The sequence below is a fragment of the Centropristis striata genome, chromosome 7, assembly GCF_030273125.1.
Source record: "Centropristis striata isolate RG_2023a ecotype Rhode Island chromosome 7, C.striata_1.0, whole genome shotgun sequence".
NCBI classification, from domain to species: Eukaryota; Metazoa; Chordata; class Actinopteri; order Perciformes; family Serranidae; genus Centropristis; species Centropristis striata.
The window spans coordinates 19,829,042-19,845,704 of record NC_081523.1 but is presented as its reverse complement, the minus strand read 5'-3'; the positions used below and the strand labels follow the sequence as shown (position 1 = coordinate 19,845,704).

Here is a 16,663-nt window from a genome sequence, read left to right as displayed (position 1 = left end):
CAGAGTGATACTCTGAAACAGAAGGATTAAAATGTAAAGTGTGAGTGTGTGTCCGTGTGCATATAAAGAATATAATGGCAAAAGCCCAAATAAGCCTCCTAGTTTCCTCCTCCAAATGTAAAATCTGATTACATTAACAAAACAAAGTGATTACAGAGACCTTTTAAAGGCAGAAAAGCAGCCACTTCGAGATGATTTCATGGGGCTGAAATAGAGCTGATTAAAACGGGGTGAAGAACTTGTCAGTGGAGCACTGGTCTGTTTTGGTTTGAAATGCCAATTGCCTCAAATTATTTGCTAACCCTTTACCCTTACCCGTTTAAAACAATTTGATGCGTTTATAACTTGATCAAAGAAGGTTCTGTCAGTGTGGTACAAGGGGAATGACAATGAATTTCGGCTTCTCGCTGTGTTTCTCTTGTGATTTGTGACAGTCAGTGTCTTAATCTGATTATAAATCCATGTTAAGAGTGAAGAAAGCTTGTGTCTGTGTGTGCAAGTACATATCCCACCTCCTGCAGTGTCCGTCTCAATCTTAAAAGCAGAGTTTTGACAGCAGTGCAGTCCTGCTGCATCAGTCGGAGTGGAAGGGCCTCCAGCCCTGGAGGTAAGGGCTCATCTTCCCTCCCCAAGCCCAGGCCTGAGCTCCAGTCGGCAGGCAGCAGGCTGGTCGGACGGCTGGGCTCCCTGGAGGAGAGATGGAGTGAAGGGAAAGGAGAAAGAAAGAGATGAAATGTTAGTATGAGTCAATTCAAAAAACTTGATCATTGACCTTTCTTCACTGCTCCCTACTGCTCTCCACAGGCAACCAGTAAAATCTCATCCTTGCCTTTGCTCTTTTCTGATGGCTTGGATCAGTGATACATAGCCAGATTTGTCCCATAGGTGGTAAGTTGAGTAACTTACCACCTATGGGCCAAATCTGGTTATGGTGTCAGTTTGCCCCATTTTATAATTTACAAGGAAAATTAATTTATTCCCTTTGGGATTTTTTTGTACTTTGAATGGTGCGAGAGGGCATCAAAATAGTTTATAGCTTATAGAGTTTTATCAACAAAAGAAAAGAAAATGTGCCAGTGGCCCGACAAAGGTCTGGGCTGAGCCCCAAATGTCCCCAAATCCTAGAAATGCCTCTGTATACATTTGACCTGGCTGCGCATGGCTGATAAATTATTGTCTTAAAAATTATATTTCTGCCTGTTTATTACCGGCCACTGGCCTCATGTTATTTTGTAAAACAGTAAGTTGAGTATCTGCTACAGATGATACATTACACAGTAATGTCAATACATCAGCTGCTTCTAAATATCTCAACAGAATCCTGTTTGATATCAAGTGTGTTCAGAAATAAAGGCACAAACATGGTCTAAACAATAACTTGTCAGATGCAACACAGTAAATAAAACCACATCTTCTACAGAGCAATAATAAAGTTCTAGCTGCATTACACTTAAAGATGTCCTGATACACACGTGTTTTTCATAGTTTTTCAGTTTTATTAAAGCCACGTTGTGAAGATTTTAATTCTATACAATGTGTCTTTAAATAATACATAGTGAAGAGACAAGAGAAAACGAGAAATACAGAAGAAAGATTTCTCCAGAGGGAGAAAATAGACGAGGCAACAAGGGTCAGATGGAGACCAGAACCTGCAACATTGCAGCTGCTCCACAGTAACTCCCTAAGGACTGCATTTTAATGAGCACTCATTTCTATAATAAGTCTGTTTTAGGATGATTTAAAACCGACAACATGAGGTGATAAACTCCCACACACACAAATAAAAAAAGGTTTCAAAAGTGCAGACACACACACACTAATGCATTCAGAGATCAAAGAAGCCAAAGCACACAAGTCCTTCTTCTAATCCTGCATCTCTCCATCATTATCAACTCAAAAGGATACTTCACTGTCAAGAGCTTTCATTCATTATAGCCCATCACAGCTGTGTGATCCCGTCTATGTGTCATTTTCATATTTTTTGAGGATTCTTAATGTAGTGTTTTGTATTATTGCATTATCACAATTATTCTTCAGCAGAAACAACCCTGTTGATGTGTGTGTGCTCACAGCTGATTGTGTGGCTGGAGATCGCTCAGTTGGAGAGCTGCATATCAAACACCTTTCTAATTAACAAAGCTTTCAACATTAAGCGCAGCAGACCTCCTGGCCATTTGACAGGCAGAAGCAGAACTCAAACGATATTGGATGTTTGAGACTGATTACAGATATGTCGGGCGATAAAGTGAACTCAAGAGCTGGGATGAAAATAGACCTTTTCTATGTTGATTGTGCACTATTATTTTCTTTGCAAATGGTTTTAAATCATATGCTATATATTATATCCACCAATTCTAGAAATGAACACTCAGATAATGAAGAAGAATTAAAAAATATATGATACCATGGTCTGGGTGAATACACAATTCTGATTGGCTGTAGGGTAATTCCTAAGAATGGACACCTTGTACCGGTACATAAAAAGTAGGAGCTCCAAGATGTAAATAAGCTTTCAATTTCAACTATTGTCATCAAAAACAGGATTGATGATTGTTGATGACTGACATTTTAAGTAAAGCTTTAAATAGCTGTATAACATCAATTCTAAACCAACCAAAGCAATGTTATTTGCAGTATATTTTCTGTAAAGCAGGTCTACACATCACTGAATTTCAGAAAACATAACTCCCTCTTCCTCTCCACAGCTGTGACACTTTTGTGGTGGTGTGACTCAGAGGCACATGAACACAAACAGCAGGGGGAGATCAAACAAGACACTGTTTTAATTAAGTATCCCATTTGAGAACACTTTCCATTAAGCAGTAAACAGGCCTCTGGAGCAGTGTGTCGTTGGTTGCTGGCGCATGGCCTCTGTTCTTTGTCTCACCTTCAACACTATTTAGTACACAGATGAAAGATATCACGAGGAACTTTCAACAGGAGTCAGGGATGCTCAATGTCATAGCATTCCTCGTCGGTCTTTGCCTTCCAGCCAACACTAAAACTAAACTGAAGCACCACGTCCAAAAAACACTGACCTTATCTATAAAAACTGTATATTCGTAGTCATTCATTGCTTGGAGCTTACTTTACTTGTTCTGTCAGTTTGAGAGTTTAAGTTTAACCAGAAGCTTATTTTTTACTGCCTAAGATGTAAGGCTACTTTATATTCCACCACAAGACATGAAAAACAGTCTCAAAGCAAAGATCCAGCTCTCTTTCTGTTTTGTAGTCTCAACTGTTTCAAAAGAATTATGTGACTAATGTTTTAATATGGTCTACATCTTTGCCTGGCCACTCATACGTACAAAATGCCAAATGCATTAAGGGAACTAATGCAACAGCTTTTTCATGATAGTTTGTGCATTATAAATGCAGAAGCATGGCTGTGAGGCGACTGTTGTAGTGTATAATTTGGGTTTTTACTGAATATGATTATGGAGTTATGAGATACATTCCGAAAAGCCATTCTCATTTTCTACATTGTCATTTTAGGATTAACACTTACCTTTGGTCAATAGTCGTCCATGACTGCATTAAGCAGCCTTTCGCACAGCAATAACTATGCAAGAACACTAACTCTGAGATCATACATCATGTTCTGTAAAGAAATTACATAACTTATCATGAACAGATGTCTGGCAAATAATGAGCAAATAATCTATAGTAACATCAACACTGAATTCTGTAAATGCTGGAAAGTGAACCTTTAGAACAGGCATGTCCAAACTATTCCACAAAGGGCCGTGTGGCTGCAGGTTTTCGTTCCAACCAAGCAGCAGCACACCAGACTTGACTCAGTGAATCAACTGATCTCAGTCTTCAGACAGTTGATTGGTCAAACTGTGTGCTTTTGCTTGGTTGAAACGAAAACCTGCAGCCACACGGCCCTTTGTGGAATAGTTTGGACATGCCTGCTTTAGAAGAAGAAAAAACTGTCCTTTTTCCATTGACAGCAACCAAAAAAAGCAATTACAGTCAGGTTCTCTGTCAATAAAAATGTGGTGATGACACCTATTTGGCCCCAAGAGATTTTCCAAATGTCAAAACTGGGGATGTAACAAAAGCCTTTTGAATTTTCAGCTTTAAGGCCAATGTGTACTGAAAGAGTGAACATTATTAATAATGAATAGATTATGATTCTTTCTCACAAAGACACAATAACAAAATTTGACTTTCAGTTCATTCTGAAATAGTTCGAAGTTATCTAATTGAGTACTTGATATGATGAAAGACATTTAAGTAGACAGGGAACAAAAAAATATCTTGTGGAATTCACATTCATATAGTAATAAAACTGGAATGGCACTCTGAAAGCACAAGCCTTTGCCAAGGCCAGTGGTGCATTCACATGCTCCTCAGACGGTCCTATTATCTGAGTTGGGAAGTTGTTCTTTCGAATTTGGTGTGTTAATGAGCTTTAAGGCAAAATATGGAAACAACATGGACACTACAACAAAGACATGTTGTATTTTATTGCTCAGACAACACGGTGATAGCTGTTTCCAGCATTTGTGTGATAACAAAGAACAAAGGAAATGGATGAGGCGAACACAATTTTCTCGTTCTTCTAGCACCACATGAATGCAGCACAAAATTCCTATCTTGCCATGTAAACAAAAGGATCCTTCCTTCAGTCATGCAATACCCCCTAAAGTTTCATGAAAATCGGGCCAGTCGTTTTTTTCTATTATCCTGCTGACAGACAGACAAACAAACCCAACTGAAAATATAACCTCTAACCTGGGACACAAAAACTGCATAAACAAGGTTATGAGGTGGACAGCTGATGTTGACGTTGTTTCCATGTCCAATAATGGCCCACTCAGACCCTCTCTTATGTCTTGACGTCACAGACATTGGCACAACTTTCATTTTAGAACTGTTTTTGAACCACAACGGTCATTAAACGTCTTAATGTTTGCTGGGTAATAATGCTGTAAATACAATGTTAACAGTAATGTGTGTTTATAACATGGCTAAAGACAGTTTTTCCATCAAGAAACTGGAAAATCATCTGTGCCAAGTTGTGATATTTTGACAGAACTGCATAAAGGGGGACTGTGTATCTCACCTTCTTTATGACATTTTTAAAAGGTGAGCTGCGAAATACCAATCTCCTGTCTAAAAGCCACAAAGACAACCAGTGAGTTCACAGTCTGCATATCAAGAAATGGAGGAGAGAGGAGAGATGGCAGTAAAGAGAGGCGGGCGTAGACGCAGAAATGAGGAGCTCTTTATCATCAAGAGACCGTGTTCACTTTGACTGATAGCCATTTTGACAGGAGGTGAGAGGAAATTAGATGCCTTTAGTCCCATTCTTCCAGAAAAATCACCAAGTAAACAGTGGCAGGGAGCATTAAGTCGGACAGCACATTCTCCAGGAAAAATGTTCTTTGAGCAAAACAAGACCATATCACTAAAATATCGATCAACATAAGCCACTCCAAAGACTTCTCACTGAAAAGGTCGGGCTGAATTGCTCACTCATTTGGCCAAATACTTTCTTCTTCACTGGTTCCTCATCCCACCCCTCTTTTTCTTTTATTATCATGCATTCACACTATCCCTGTCTACCTCTCCTTCTCACTCTCTTTCTATTCATCAATCATCAACCCTCGGCCGCTCTGTCCAAGCTCCCCTCTCTTTTACCTTTCTTTGTTCACCTGTCCTTCGCCACAGCTCTCGTCTTCTGTCTCTACAGCTCCTCCCTTGCCCCTTCGTCTCTCCCACTCCCATCACTCTGACAACCACTACGTTAAGCTGATGCGGTATCAAAGCCTCAGGTGTCCCCCCAGGGGTTCTGCTTAGCACCTCAGACAAATGTCAATGAAGCCTGCTGTCTTTTGAGGACTGGTGAGCTCCGTCTGTCGAGAAGACACTGGTGGGTTTTTTTACCCCCTTAAACTGTATTCATCGCAGCTTTTGTTCCTGCCTGGCATCTCAGTTTAGAGTGAACTTTCTCCATTTATTTCTCTGCTGCTCAACCCTGCTATCTAGGCTGGATGAAGTGTGCGTAAATAAATGACATATGATCAATCATGCAGTCTTCTCTCTGACAGCTTGTGTCAAGTGGTGCAGTGCTTTGCCAAAAAAAAGTTTTTTTCTTCTTCTTTCAAAGTTGTTTTTTGTGTTGTTTTTCTATGTCTGCGTGTTTCTCAGAGCCTGACACTTATGCCCTTTCTCTAGCTTTCACCAGTATTTCAGGATTGGAATCTTCTTTTACCTCCGTGGTGCACGTCAAATCCACAGAGCGACAGGAAAGTGAGTGGGAGAGGGGCTCAAACAACACTCCCCCAAAACAATAATCATAGAGGAACCCTTATGCAAGGCATTTACTATTTCAGGTAACTCTGATGTTTGTTTGGACTTTTTTTTTATGAGAATACCACTCAATTTCACCTTTAAGTAATTAATTAATTAACTTTGTTAAGCTGCCTGCAGCAGGAGAAATGGCATTTTTGTGATGATTTTATTTTTGCTTCGACTGCCGACCTTATCTGCTATCAAGAATATAAATCTACAACTAATTTGCAATACAATTTTGCTGTATGGCCTGGCAATATAATGAGAATGCAGAAGTAGTTCATGACGTGCTTGGCAAAGTAAGGCTGTAAAGTTTTGGACGATCGATCAGGACGCAAAATCCTTGACTTTGACAAGAGACACCAAGGTTCAAGTCCTGTCTCTTTCTGAATGGGAAGTCAGTTTTTACATTTACAATATTAAAAGTTCAGTTCATTTGCACAGAGGTAAAGGATCAAATATTGCACAGTAAAAGATGATCTGAATTGTGCAGGAGAGGGAAGATGCCCAGAGGGCTTATACAAAGTCCTCCCCTTCATTTCAACACGTCATTAAAAACACACTGAGTCAAAACAAAACAAAACAAAATAACATCAACTAGACACAAAAATATGCATAGCAGAAAAGTTAAAAGAAGGAAAAAATAATCAAGACAAAAATATGAACACTTAAAATGTGCGAGAGATGCAGGACTACTTCTACTTTCTACAAATAATAATATATTTTTTACAAATCCCTCTGCAGACACGTTCAAATACTCTGCTATGATTAATATTTTGTTTAACATGGTCTTCCCACATAAAAAAAAGTAGAGAACAGTAACTTTGAGAATGGGTTGGAAGCACATCTATTCTTTCTCCCTCATTAAGAAATCATGGCCCAACATCACATCGCTCGCGCTAGGTTGACCTAGGTTTGACTGATGAAAGAGCAGTGCGAGCCAGTTACAGCTTGCTATTTGCAGACTGCAGAGGTTGTGTCGGGTCTGGTCTATTTACTCCATTAGAGGAAACATTGGAGAGTTTAAGCCGGACATGTTTGAGACTCAGATGATGAGTCTGTTGGTGACTAACAGACATATCACAATGGTAAATGCAATTAGCATCATGTAGCTTGTTTATATTATTTGTTAGCTTGTAACTGGCAGTGGCTGGAACAGCATTAGTGGTTGTGAAAAAAGTATATCTATTAAAATGTTTTCACTCGTCTCTGGTCTTTAGTGACAAACACTGCATGTATAGATTTTCAAGGTCAAAATTTTAGTTGACATAAACAAAAGAAAAACACATCTTTGAGCAGATGGGATCTTTAAACAGAACCACAAAGGGCTGAATAATTTATACTTTAATCAACCTTTTCTTGTTCTAGAAATAAACACAAAATGAAAACACTTTATCGGCAACATATTTTTAAGAGACTTGAACCAGCTATGTTAGTTGGCCCTTTCTGTGGTTTGATATTTTGGACCAGAACTCTCGTTTCAAGAATTTCAGCAGAATAAATGGAGCAGGGTACCTGTTAAACCGAATGCAAGCCAGGCTTCAATGATGATGGAACCAAACTTGACTGTTTCAATCGGACTATTTCAATGACAGCAGCATTGGCAAAGACTGCCAAGCTTCCAGTGTTGTGTGTGAGGTGTATGCAAGTGTCTGTGTTAGAGTATATATTTTTGACTGCAGTAACCGAGTAGACAAAGTGGTTTTCCAGCTAAGCACAGGTCTCATCTGCAGGTAATTACCCCACACATACATACATGGAAGAGCACGCACACACGAGGAAGTGCACGGCACAGTTGAAGACAAGTCTGTTCAGCGATGATAGATGTTATACAGGCAGGGAGGCCGTTCCTCTACTCAGGGTCATCTGTCTTTTCACTGTCATGAGCCGATAGCCCGACACGCTCACTCTATTTCTCTTTTTTTTTTTTTACAACTGGCTCTCTCTCTTACACACATACACACACACGCTGCACCTCTGAACAGGTTATATGTGAGTGCAGGGAACTGGACTTTGTCCATTTGTGTAATCTACGTAATTGACTCCTTTCACAAAGTCTTAATCTGAATTTGTTAAGATGTAGAATGGCACCAGCTAGTGGCGGAAGCCGGTACTGCGTGACCATGTCAGTGTGAAGCTAATTACAACTGAATACATGGATTAAAGTGCAATTAAATATTTTCACAGACAGTCTTTTCAGAGTAATTACACAAAGGAAAGAAAAAGTAAACAGAGAAGTAGTGTGAAAAATGCCCCCTTGCTCATCATTGTACTGTTATTTTGTCACATTTTCTTTTTCTCTTACCCATCTCCCCTCTTTTCCTGTTTTCGCCTCTGCTTTCAATATGTAATTTTTCTCTTATTTAAACTCTACCCTCCATCCTCCTGACTCACCCCTCTCCTCTCAGAAGCCATTTCTCAATAGCAGCGTTAGAAGTGATCCATTTAGCCAACCTGAAAAAGCCAATTATCTGCCTTTTTATGACTTTCATTATTTTACCACTCACATAGTGTTTTATTTCTGGGCCGCTGGCTCCCAGCACTGACACATACCTACACATCCACATAGTGCCAACAAAGAAGAGACACACATTCCTATATGCACAAAGATGTCTTGGTTTACATAATGTTCAGTTAGTGCATGAAGTGACAACTAATGACTGCTAGTTAAATAAATTATGTGTGATTGAAGTGCATTATCTTTAGCAGCAGTGAAGAGGGGTGGGCTGAACCCTTGTCAATCAGAAATATGAAGACTGTATTGTCTCAGGAATAATAACAGTAAAATACACTTTAACACAGGGACGCAGATAGAAAGGCAGTTAGTCTCCTATGCCAACTTTTCCCTCATTAAATTTTTACTGACAACAAGGAACACATTTATGGGGACAATCCAGCATGTGTGCGTGCAGTGCAGACATCTGTGTGTCATGTGTGCATGCACAAGTGAAAAGTGACAGTATATCGCCGCTTTTGGAGAATGATTGCCCCCATTTGTCACTTCTTTCCATCTGACAGACACAGGGTGCTCATCTGCATTCAGCACCTGAGGCTACGGACGTTTAATGCTGCCATTAAACTCATCTCCTACATAAAGTGCATCTGTGACTAAAGAGTGAGCACAAGCCAAGCTCCAGGCACTGAATCTAATGGTGAATTCAAGTCTTCAGACACAGAAAGGGAGAGAATATAAAACAAATTTAATATGGCAGGGGTAACTTTCTGATTAACCTAATTGTCCTCTGTCTTACTTTGCACTCTGCACTGAATCTGCACTTATTTTGCAAGAAATCTCTGCCGTCTGCCTCTTCACTCAATTTTTCTGTCTATGACTTTCTCTCTATGACCTTCTGAGACTGTCCACTGACACCATCCACTGCCTTTAGTATCCATGAGTATCATAACCTTGATCCATCACAAAAAAGGATGAGAACCACCACACTAGCTTGTAGTTGGGGAGCGACCTTGGGGAGATATCAGAACACACTTGCACTAATTATTATCAAAACTTCTTGTTGCTTGGAGAGATATATTTAATATTGGTCCCAGGTGTCACATTACATTTTCCCATTTCAGAGAATATTGCCAAGCCACATTGCCCAATTTTTTTTCCTGTATCAAAGCCTTAAAGCTATATTCCACTTAAGTAGAACATTCTCACTTTTTAGCCCAAAAACCCTGCTATGAGTTTGCAAAGTCCACTACTAAGAATGAGTGCCTGAGGAAATCTGAGACATGTTACTCTGGTGAGTTTATAGTGTTATGTAAGCACCATAGGATTTATTCTACTGTTATTTAATGATGTTCGTTCTGCTTATTCAAAAGTAACTCTGCCTGTTTGCAATTTCAATAATGAGAGCTGACTAAAAAAGCGTGAACGCCAAAGGTGACAATAGATCACAGAAGCAACAACCGACAAGATTTTTTTGTTTTTATAAACTCAAATCAACAAATCCATGTTAAAAATGCTAATTCCCCACCCAACGGGAAATAATATTTGGAGGACACATTAAAGGTTCATCAATTCTATTCATTACTTAAGGACATGATAATTTTTACGCTATTTATTCTAACGCCAGGATAATAAAGGACCAGAATTTCAATTACCTTATTATGTGTTGTGACTGTGTTTATTCAAGAAACATCGGCCTCATTATACTTCACCTGACCCTGCAGCTACGAGACGCTAGAAGTGCAAAAGCCCAGGTAAGACTTGCAAAAGGAATATTATTGTAACACCCTGGAAATCTACAGTACATAGTGCAGTAAGCATACGTTAATTAATTTTTAGCTTAAGGTGAGTAGATAGGGTTATACTATAAAGCAGCATCTCTTGTAGCGGTCAGCTACTTTGATCCTCTGATTAAGGCCGTTCTTGAGTGCAGAAGTGACCATGTTTTGGGGGTTCTAGCTCTTTGGGACAGCCTTCCCCATTGCTGAAAAGAGCTGAAAACTCATGTTTATAGATTTATTAATACTCTGTTTGCCTTTAGTTGTGTTTTTTGGGTTGTGTGCTTTAATTTTTTTATCATGCATATGTTTGTGTGTATGTGTGCACAGGTATGTTTACTTGTATCTTTATGTGTTAAAAAGTGCTATATAAATACAGCTATTGTTGTTATTACTGTGGATCCGCTTTCCAACAGATGCATTCTTACAAGATGCATTATAAATGTAGGTTTTCTGTAGCAAAATAGTGAAGCAAAAACATGGGGGCAGATCTGTGCACTTACTGTAAATATACTGCAAATTCACAGTCTGGGAAATGTGATTTGGTAAGCGGGCAAACACAGCATGTAGCTAATGCTTTATGATGACGGTCTGTAACAGCATAAACAACATCAAAATAAATTAAAATGCTGTCCCTCTCTCTCCCTTTTACCTCATTTCCTCTTGTCACTGTCAGGCTGCCTAATTTCCTTTCAGAGAACCAAATATGTTGTTTAAGATGAGTCATAATTCTGATCTGTTATTTTGTAGTGCCACTGTTGTCACCATCATGACAAATTAATAGCACTACTGAACCACAGTGAGTCACAGCATGGTTTACATGATTTACAAAACAGTGATCCTGTATGTGCGACTTGATTGTGCACTCAGGTCAGATCCATAACAAATGTTCACAGATGCTAGATACAGCAATTAAGGATAAATGTCTACCAGTGTCACCTTATTAGGGCCTTAGTCTTCACGTTCTCCGAGTTGGCACACACAAACATTATTTCCTGTTCATAACAACCTGCATTAGCTCTGACTCTGATTTAAATGAAATGGAAATGTGCCAAGGTACCAGGAATAAGCTTCTCCAATCCAAGATATTAAAAGCATGTATGCTCCTCATCTTCATTTCTTTAAGCTGTTTCCATGGCAATATTGAAATATGCTGTGTATTTATGTATAGAGTGACACTGGAGTGCAGGATATGAAGATACTATGACTTGCCTAATTAGGTGTTACACATATAGAGGGTTAAAATCATAGCAAGTGGAATTATGGTTCTATTGTGTACTCAACATGTAATTTACTGTAATCTCCTGAAACATGTTAGCAAGGCGACCAATAAGTGTGAGAGCTGTCTGTATGAAGCAAAGTTGATGGGCAAACTACTAACCTGGATCGGTCAAAATTTAAAAATACAGGTACAGACATCTGTAATTAATGCATATCTCTTTTGTTTAATCTGCACACAAACAGAAATGGAAAAACAACAATTTGTCATTTTAATTCTATAACTGTAACTATTCCCGCCTGGCACTTTTGTGTTATTTTCAGCTATAGTAGAGGTTGCCAGGTTTGGTCAGTGAGCACAGGTTTTAGCTTTGGTCCCTGAACAAGTACAATAGTACAATACAAGACTTTTAAAGATGTTGTGCACAGCCAAGAAATAGTTACAGCACATCACAACTCCCCCTAAACCTCAAATTATTGTTATTATTATTATTTAGATCTCTATTCTGAGCTAGGCTTGCTGTCTCCCCCAGGTCCCAGTCTCTCCCCACTTGTTGCCCAGATATAAGATTGTTATCGATCTTATCATCTAACTATTGTAAAGGAAGCATAAAAGCGTATGTCCTTGGAAAGTTGAAATATTCCTTTAAACTTACCACTTACTTCACCAATAAAACTTTATTCCACTGTTTGGCAGTATTCACACCAAATCGGGCGGTACAGGGATAATTACAGGGAGGGTTGGTTTATGCTGCAGGGGATGCCGTACAAAAACACAACCTTCTGTGGTGGAAAAGTTGACTTCACTTTTGGAGAAATGCAGCCTGATGTCACACTGTGGTGCCAAATCATGTCACCAGCAAGCTGAGTTCAGTAAACATCCCTGCCTCTTGCTGCCATTGGACAAGGGTTAAAAAAAACTATGAGGGTAAAAAACAAGCAAGCAACAAGCATTTATGTAGTCAGCTGGTCAGTTGGGGATATCTTCTGTTTAGTATTTTACTGACTTACTTACTTACTTACTTAGTCCTCTTGCACTTCAGGGTGCGTAGAGCCAAACATAGACCTGGTGGCTATGGTTGGCTCTACGGGTAAGTAAGTAAGTAAGTAAAAAAACTAAACACAAGATATCCCCAACTGACCAACTGACTACATGAATGCTTATTTGTGTAATTCTGTTGGGATTTTGATAGCATGTGTCCTATAGCAAGCTTCAGCACAAGGCACAGGTTCTCCATCTTTTTTTGTCCACTGCGACATGAAGTGCACTTAGAAAAGATCATAAAAATGGAAAACAATTCATGTAAATTCTAAAGTCTACTGGTGCTACAATGGCGGGTAAAAGTTCACAAAATGACGTCATACAAATGGACCATTAAAGTGACAATCCAACACTTCAGTACAACCCCGAGGCTAATTGCTACATCGCCTGATTTGGTGTGAATGCAGCATAAGGCTCTGACTCAAGTTTCATGATAAGTTTCTTGATGACTACTGTAGAAAGGCTTTCTCTTCCAGAGCATAGTTTTTGGTAGACAGCTAGTAAACCCAGACATGAATAAGGGCAGTTATATCAGCAGCAAATTCTCATGGGAAATATTCAAGTATTCAAGAAATATTAAGTATGCTTTGGAGGAAGACAAATCTCACCATATCAGTGCAGAATGCAAATGTTAGCATTTTGCTGTACATTTTCTTAAAACCATGGTCTAAACTTAACATGCTGTATCAAAAATATGTTCAACATACAGCATGCTGTAGTCCACAAAAAAGACGAGCTAAAAACAAAAGAGCACCCTGCTTTTGTTATTAAAACATCCTCCATATGCTGTAAAATAGCATTGAAGTTCAGTAAAACAAACACCCATGTAATGTCATTCAATCTGGTAACAAAAGAGTAACAGTGAGCACCACTGATTCATTTCATTTTTGGAACAGACCACTAAGTAATGGAAAGCAAAGGAGTGACTTATTCATTGCCAGTCTGATGTTTTTCACTGCGATACAAATCAGAACAACAAGTTCCCACTCAAAGCAAGAGGGAGAAAAACATAAGCCAACACTAATTAGTCTCTCTGTGTTGAACATTTAATAAACCCAATTGAGTGATGAAAATTAGAAGCTTAACAACAGCAGTGGACCATGCGTGGCAACAGACGCAGACTTTTTAACATGTTGAGTCTATTAGGCTGGTCTGAAAATTAAAAATGAGCATGAGAGCATATAGCCATAGCTTTCCCTCCGAGGCTTCTGGAAAGCATGGTGCTTAGCTAGTACAAGCAATCTGTGGGCACAGACTCATCAAGAACATAGAAAAATAACCAGAAAATTTCCTTTGATATATAATGAAAAGCAGTTCAAAAAGCACATTAAAGACAGAGTTTTGTCACCACTTGTTGGATTAATAAATTCTACATCATCATATTCCAGCAAATTGAACGGAGAGGGAGGAATACTCCGTGTTCTCTGGTACTCCCTCTGTATGCTGTGTGTGTCTGCGTGTCTGAAAATCATGCTGCAGTGCATTTTATCTGTCCCCAGCTCCACTCCAAGGCTCAGCTGGATTCTTTATGCTTGTCTATTTTTGTAAACGTGCATGTGTGCTTATGAGTGAATGTTTATAAGTGTATGACTTACTGTAGGAGGAGACATGCGTGTTGTTTTCTGCTGACTATATTAAGTCCGCTGGGATTAGACAGCAACTTGGCTGATATACTTTATGAATCATAGTATCATAAAACACATTTGTTCCTCTGTTTAATTTTGTGTGTGTGTGTGTGTGTGTGTGTGTGTGTGTGTGTGTGTGTGTGTGTGTGTGTGTGTGTGTGTGTGTGTGTGTGTGTGTATCACTATGGACCATATCTACCCAAATGTGAGAGAAGGGTCTCTGTGAATCACAAGACACCTTCTCTAGACTTCTCTTTGCTGCTTAGTGCCATCTGATGACTCATGTTGATAAGAATGAGTATTCCGTCTTTCTTACACTCTCGCTCTTTTTTCACGTCTCTGTCTATATTGCATTTATTTTACAAAACCCACCTGATTCTGTTTCAATTGCTCCTCTTGTCTTACAGACACAAAATAAGCAAACACAATATAGCTTGAGGCGTGTGCATTTGGAGAATAGAAACTAAATATTCACTCTGAAGTCGTCCTTAATTAAGTTGTCACTGGGTCGAATTGGGATCTGTCCGCAAATGTTAACAAGTCTTAATATGACAATGCAAGAACATGTGGATGTTATGGCTGCAGACTATTCCTCAACAGAAGAGGAGGTAAGGGAACTGAGACTGAGTGTCCACTGCATACTGACAGACAAGGACACCTCTGAGTGTTTGCATGTCCTCTCCTCATATTTCCTGCCGTCTGAATTGTAATCTACAGCAATGAAAAGAGAAAAGGGGTGAGAAAAGAAGGGAGGGAAGATTCAACAGGCTGGCTGCCGTTTCCATAGCAACAAGCAAGCTATAACACAACTGTCAAAATTTAATTTCCTCTGTGTCTTTTTCCATAGGAGAGACAAGGGAGGAGTCAATGTCTTGACACAAGACACTAAGATATATAACACAAACAAATATTCAATATTCACCTTCTAATGCACCTTCCCCCACCACCCCCTTTACACCAACCAGAAGCCTCTGAGGCACACTCATTATTGTCATGCAGTGAAGATGGGCAATATTAACGAGAGTAAGTGCTGCAACAGGAGAAAAAAAAGTGCACTGAAGAGGGTTTTATGTAACAAAGCATGATCCAATGCCAAAAAAAGTATTTTTGGCCCATCCACATTCCCTCAATTTGCAGCCCTCTATGGCTGCATTCATTTGGTGTTTTCAGCGATTTAATATGAAATACGAGCATGGGAGACCAGCATATGAAGCTTTTGTGTTAAAAGTTCATTAGAGACCAACACTGCACTACTCTAGTAAAAAAAAAATTCCAACCCATACCTGATTTATTCTACAAACTTATAAATACTCTCTTTTACTGTTAAGCTACTGCAAAGCAAGCGAACTGGAAACATCTAGGGCTGCAACGATCAGTCAGTTAACCAATTAGACGATTGACAGAAAATCTATTTTAATATGCCAATAATCGATTAATTCATTTTTTAGCAAACATGCAAAACTACTGCTAGTTCTAGCTTCTCAAATGGGAAAATGTTCTGCTTTTCTTCAGCCTTTATAACATTAAACTGAATATTTAGTTTTGGGCTGTTGGTCTGACAAAATACACCATTTGACTATTTTGGACTCTGGGACATAATCGGCAGATTATTCTGTTGTGATGAATGATGTTTAAATGAAACATTAAAAGTGGCATCACTAAACCTCATACTCTACTTTCCCCCTGTTCTCACCCTTTTAGTTTCATCCCAAGCTGTCAATTACAACTTTAGAAACTAGTGTGGAGTATACTGTAACTCTGTTGACAGATCCTTGTTCACCAGATACTGTGCAGCGTCTATGAGGTGCTGGGGGACATTGTGACCCCATATTTCTTTGTCCTATGTTCAAGCAAAGACTCCTTCCATCTCCCCCTCTCTGTCTGTGTCTCTCCCTCTCCACACTTACTGTCTGCACACACTAAGAGAGAGAACTAATATTTAGCACACGGCGTTTACTGCTATAGCTTTGTTATTGTCATATTAATGTTTACAAAGTAATAAACTGAGATAATTAAATGCTTGCCATCAAAATCATCCAACTGTCATACATCAAAGAGGAGGTATGCATGCAAGACAGTGTGTGTGTGTGTGTGTGTGTGTGTGTGTGTGTGTGTGTGTGTGTACACGTGTGTTTGTGTGTGTGTGTGTGTGTGTGTGTGTGTGAACAGCAGATGTTCTGTGCAGCCTGTCAGACAGCTAGCAGTATCCTGCAGCTGATACTCTCTCTGGACAGGCTGAATG

At 39.3% G+C, this 16,663-nt stretch overlaps 1 protein-coding gene across 1 annotated transcript in view; it reads right to left on the bottom strand.

The window, feature by feature from the left end:
• The window catches only part of ccser1 (coiled-coil serine-rich protein 1), a 136,466-nt gene that overhangs the window by 91,572 nt on the left and 28,231 nt on the right, over nt 1–16,663 (bottom strand). The window contains exon 7 of the mRNA XM_059336886.1: nt 513–687. Coding sequence (XP_059192869.1) covers nt 513–687 — 175 coding nt within the window. The remainder of the gene's footprint in view (nt 1–512; nt 688–16,663) is intronic.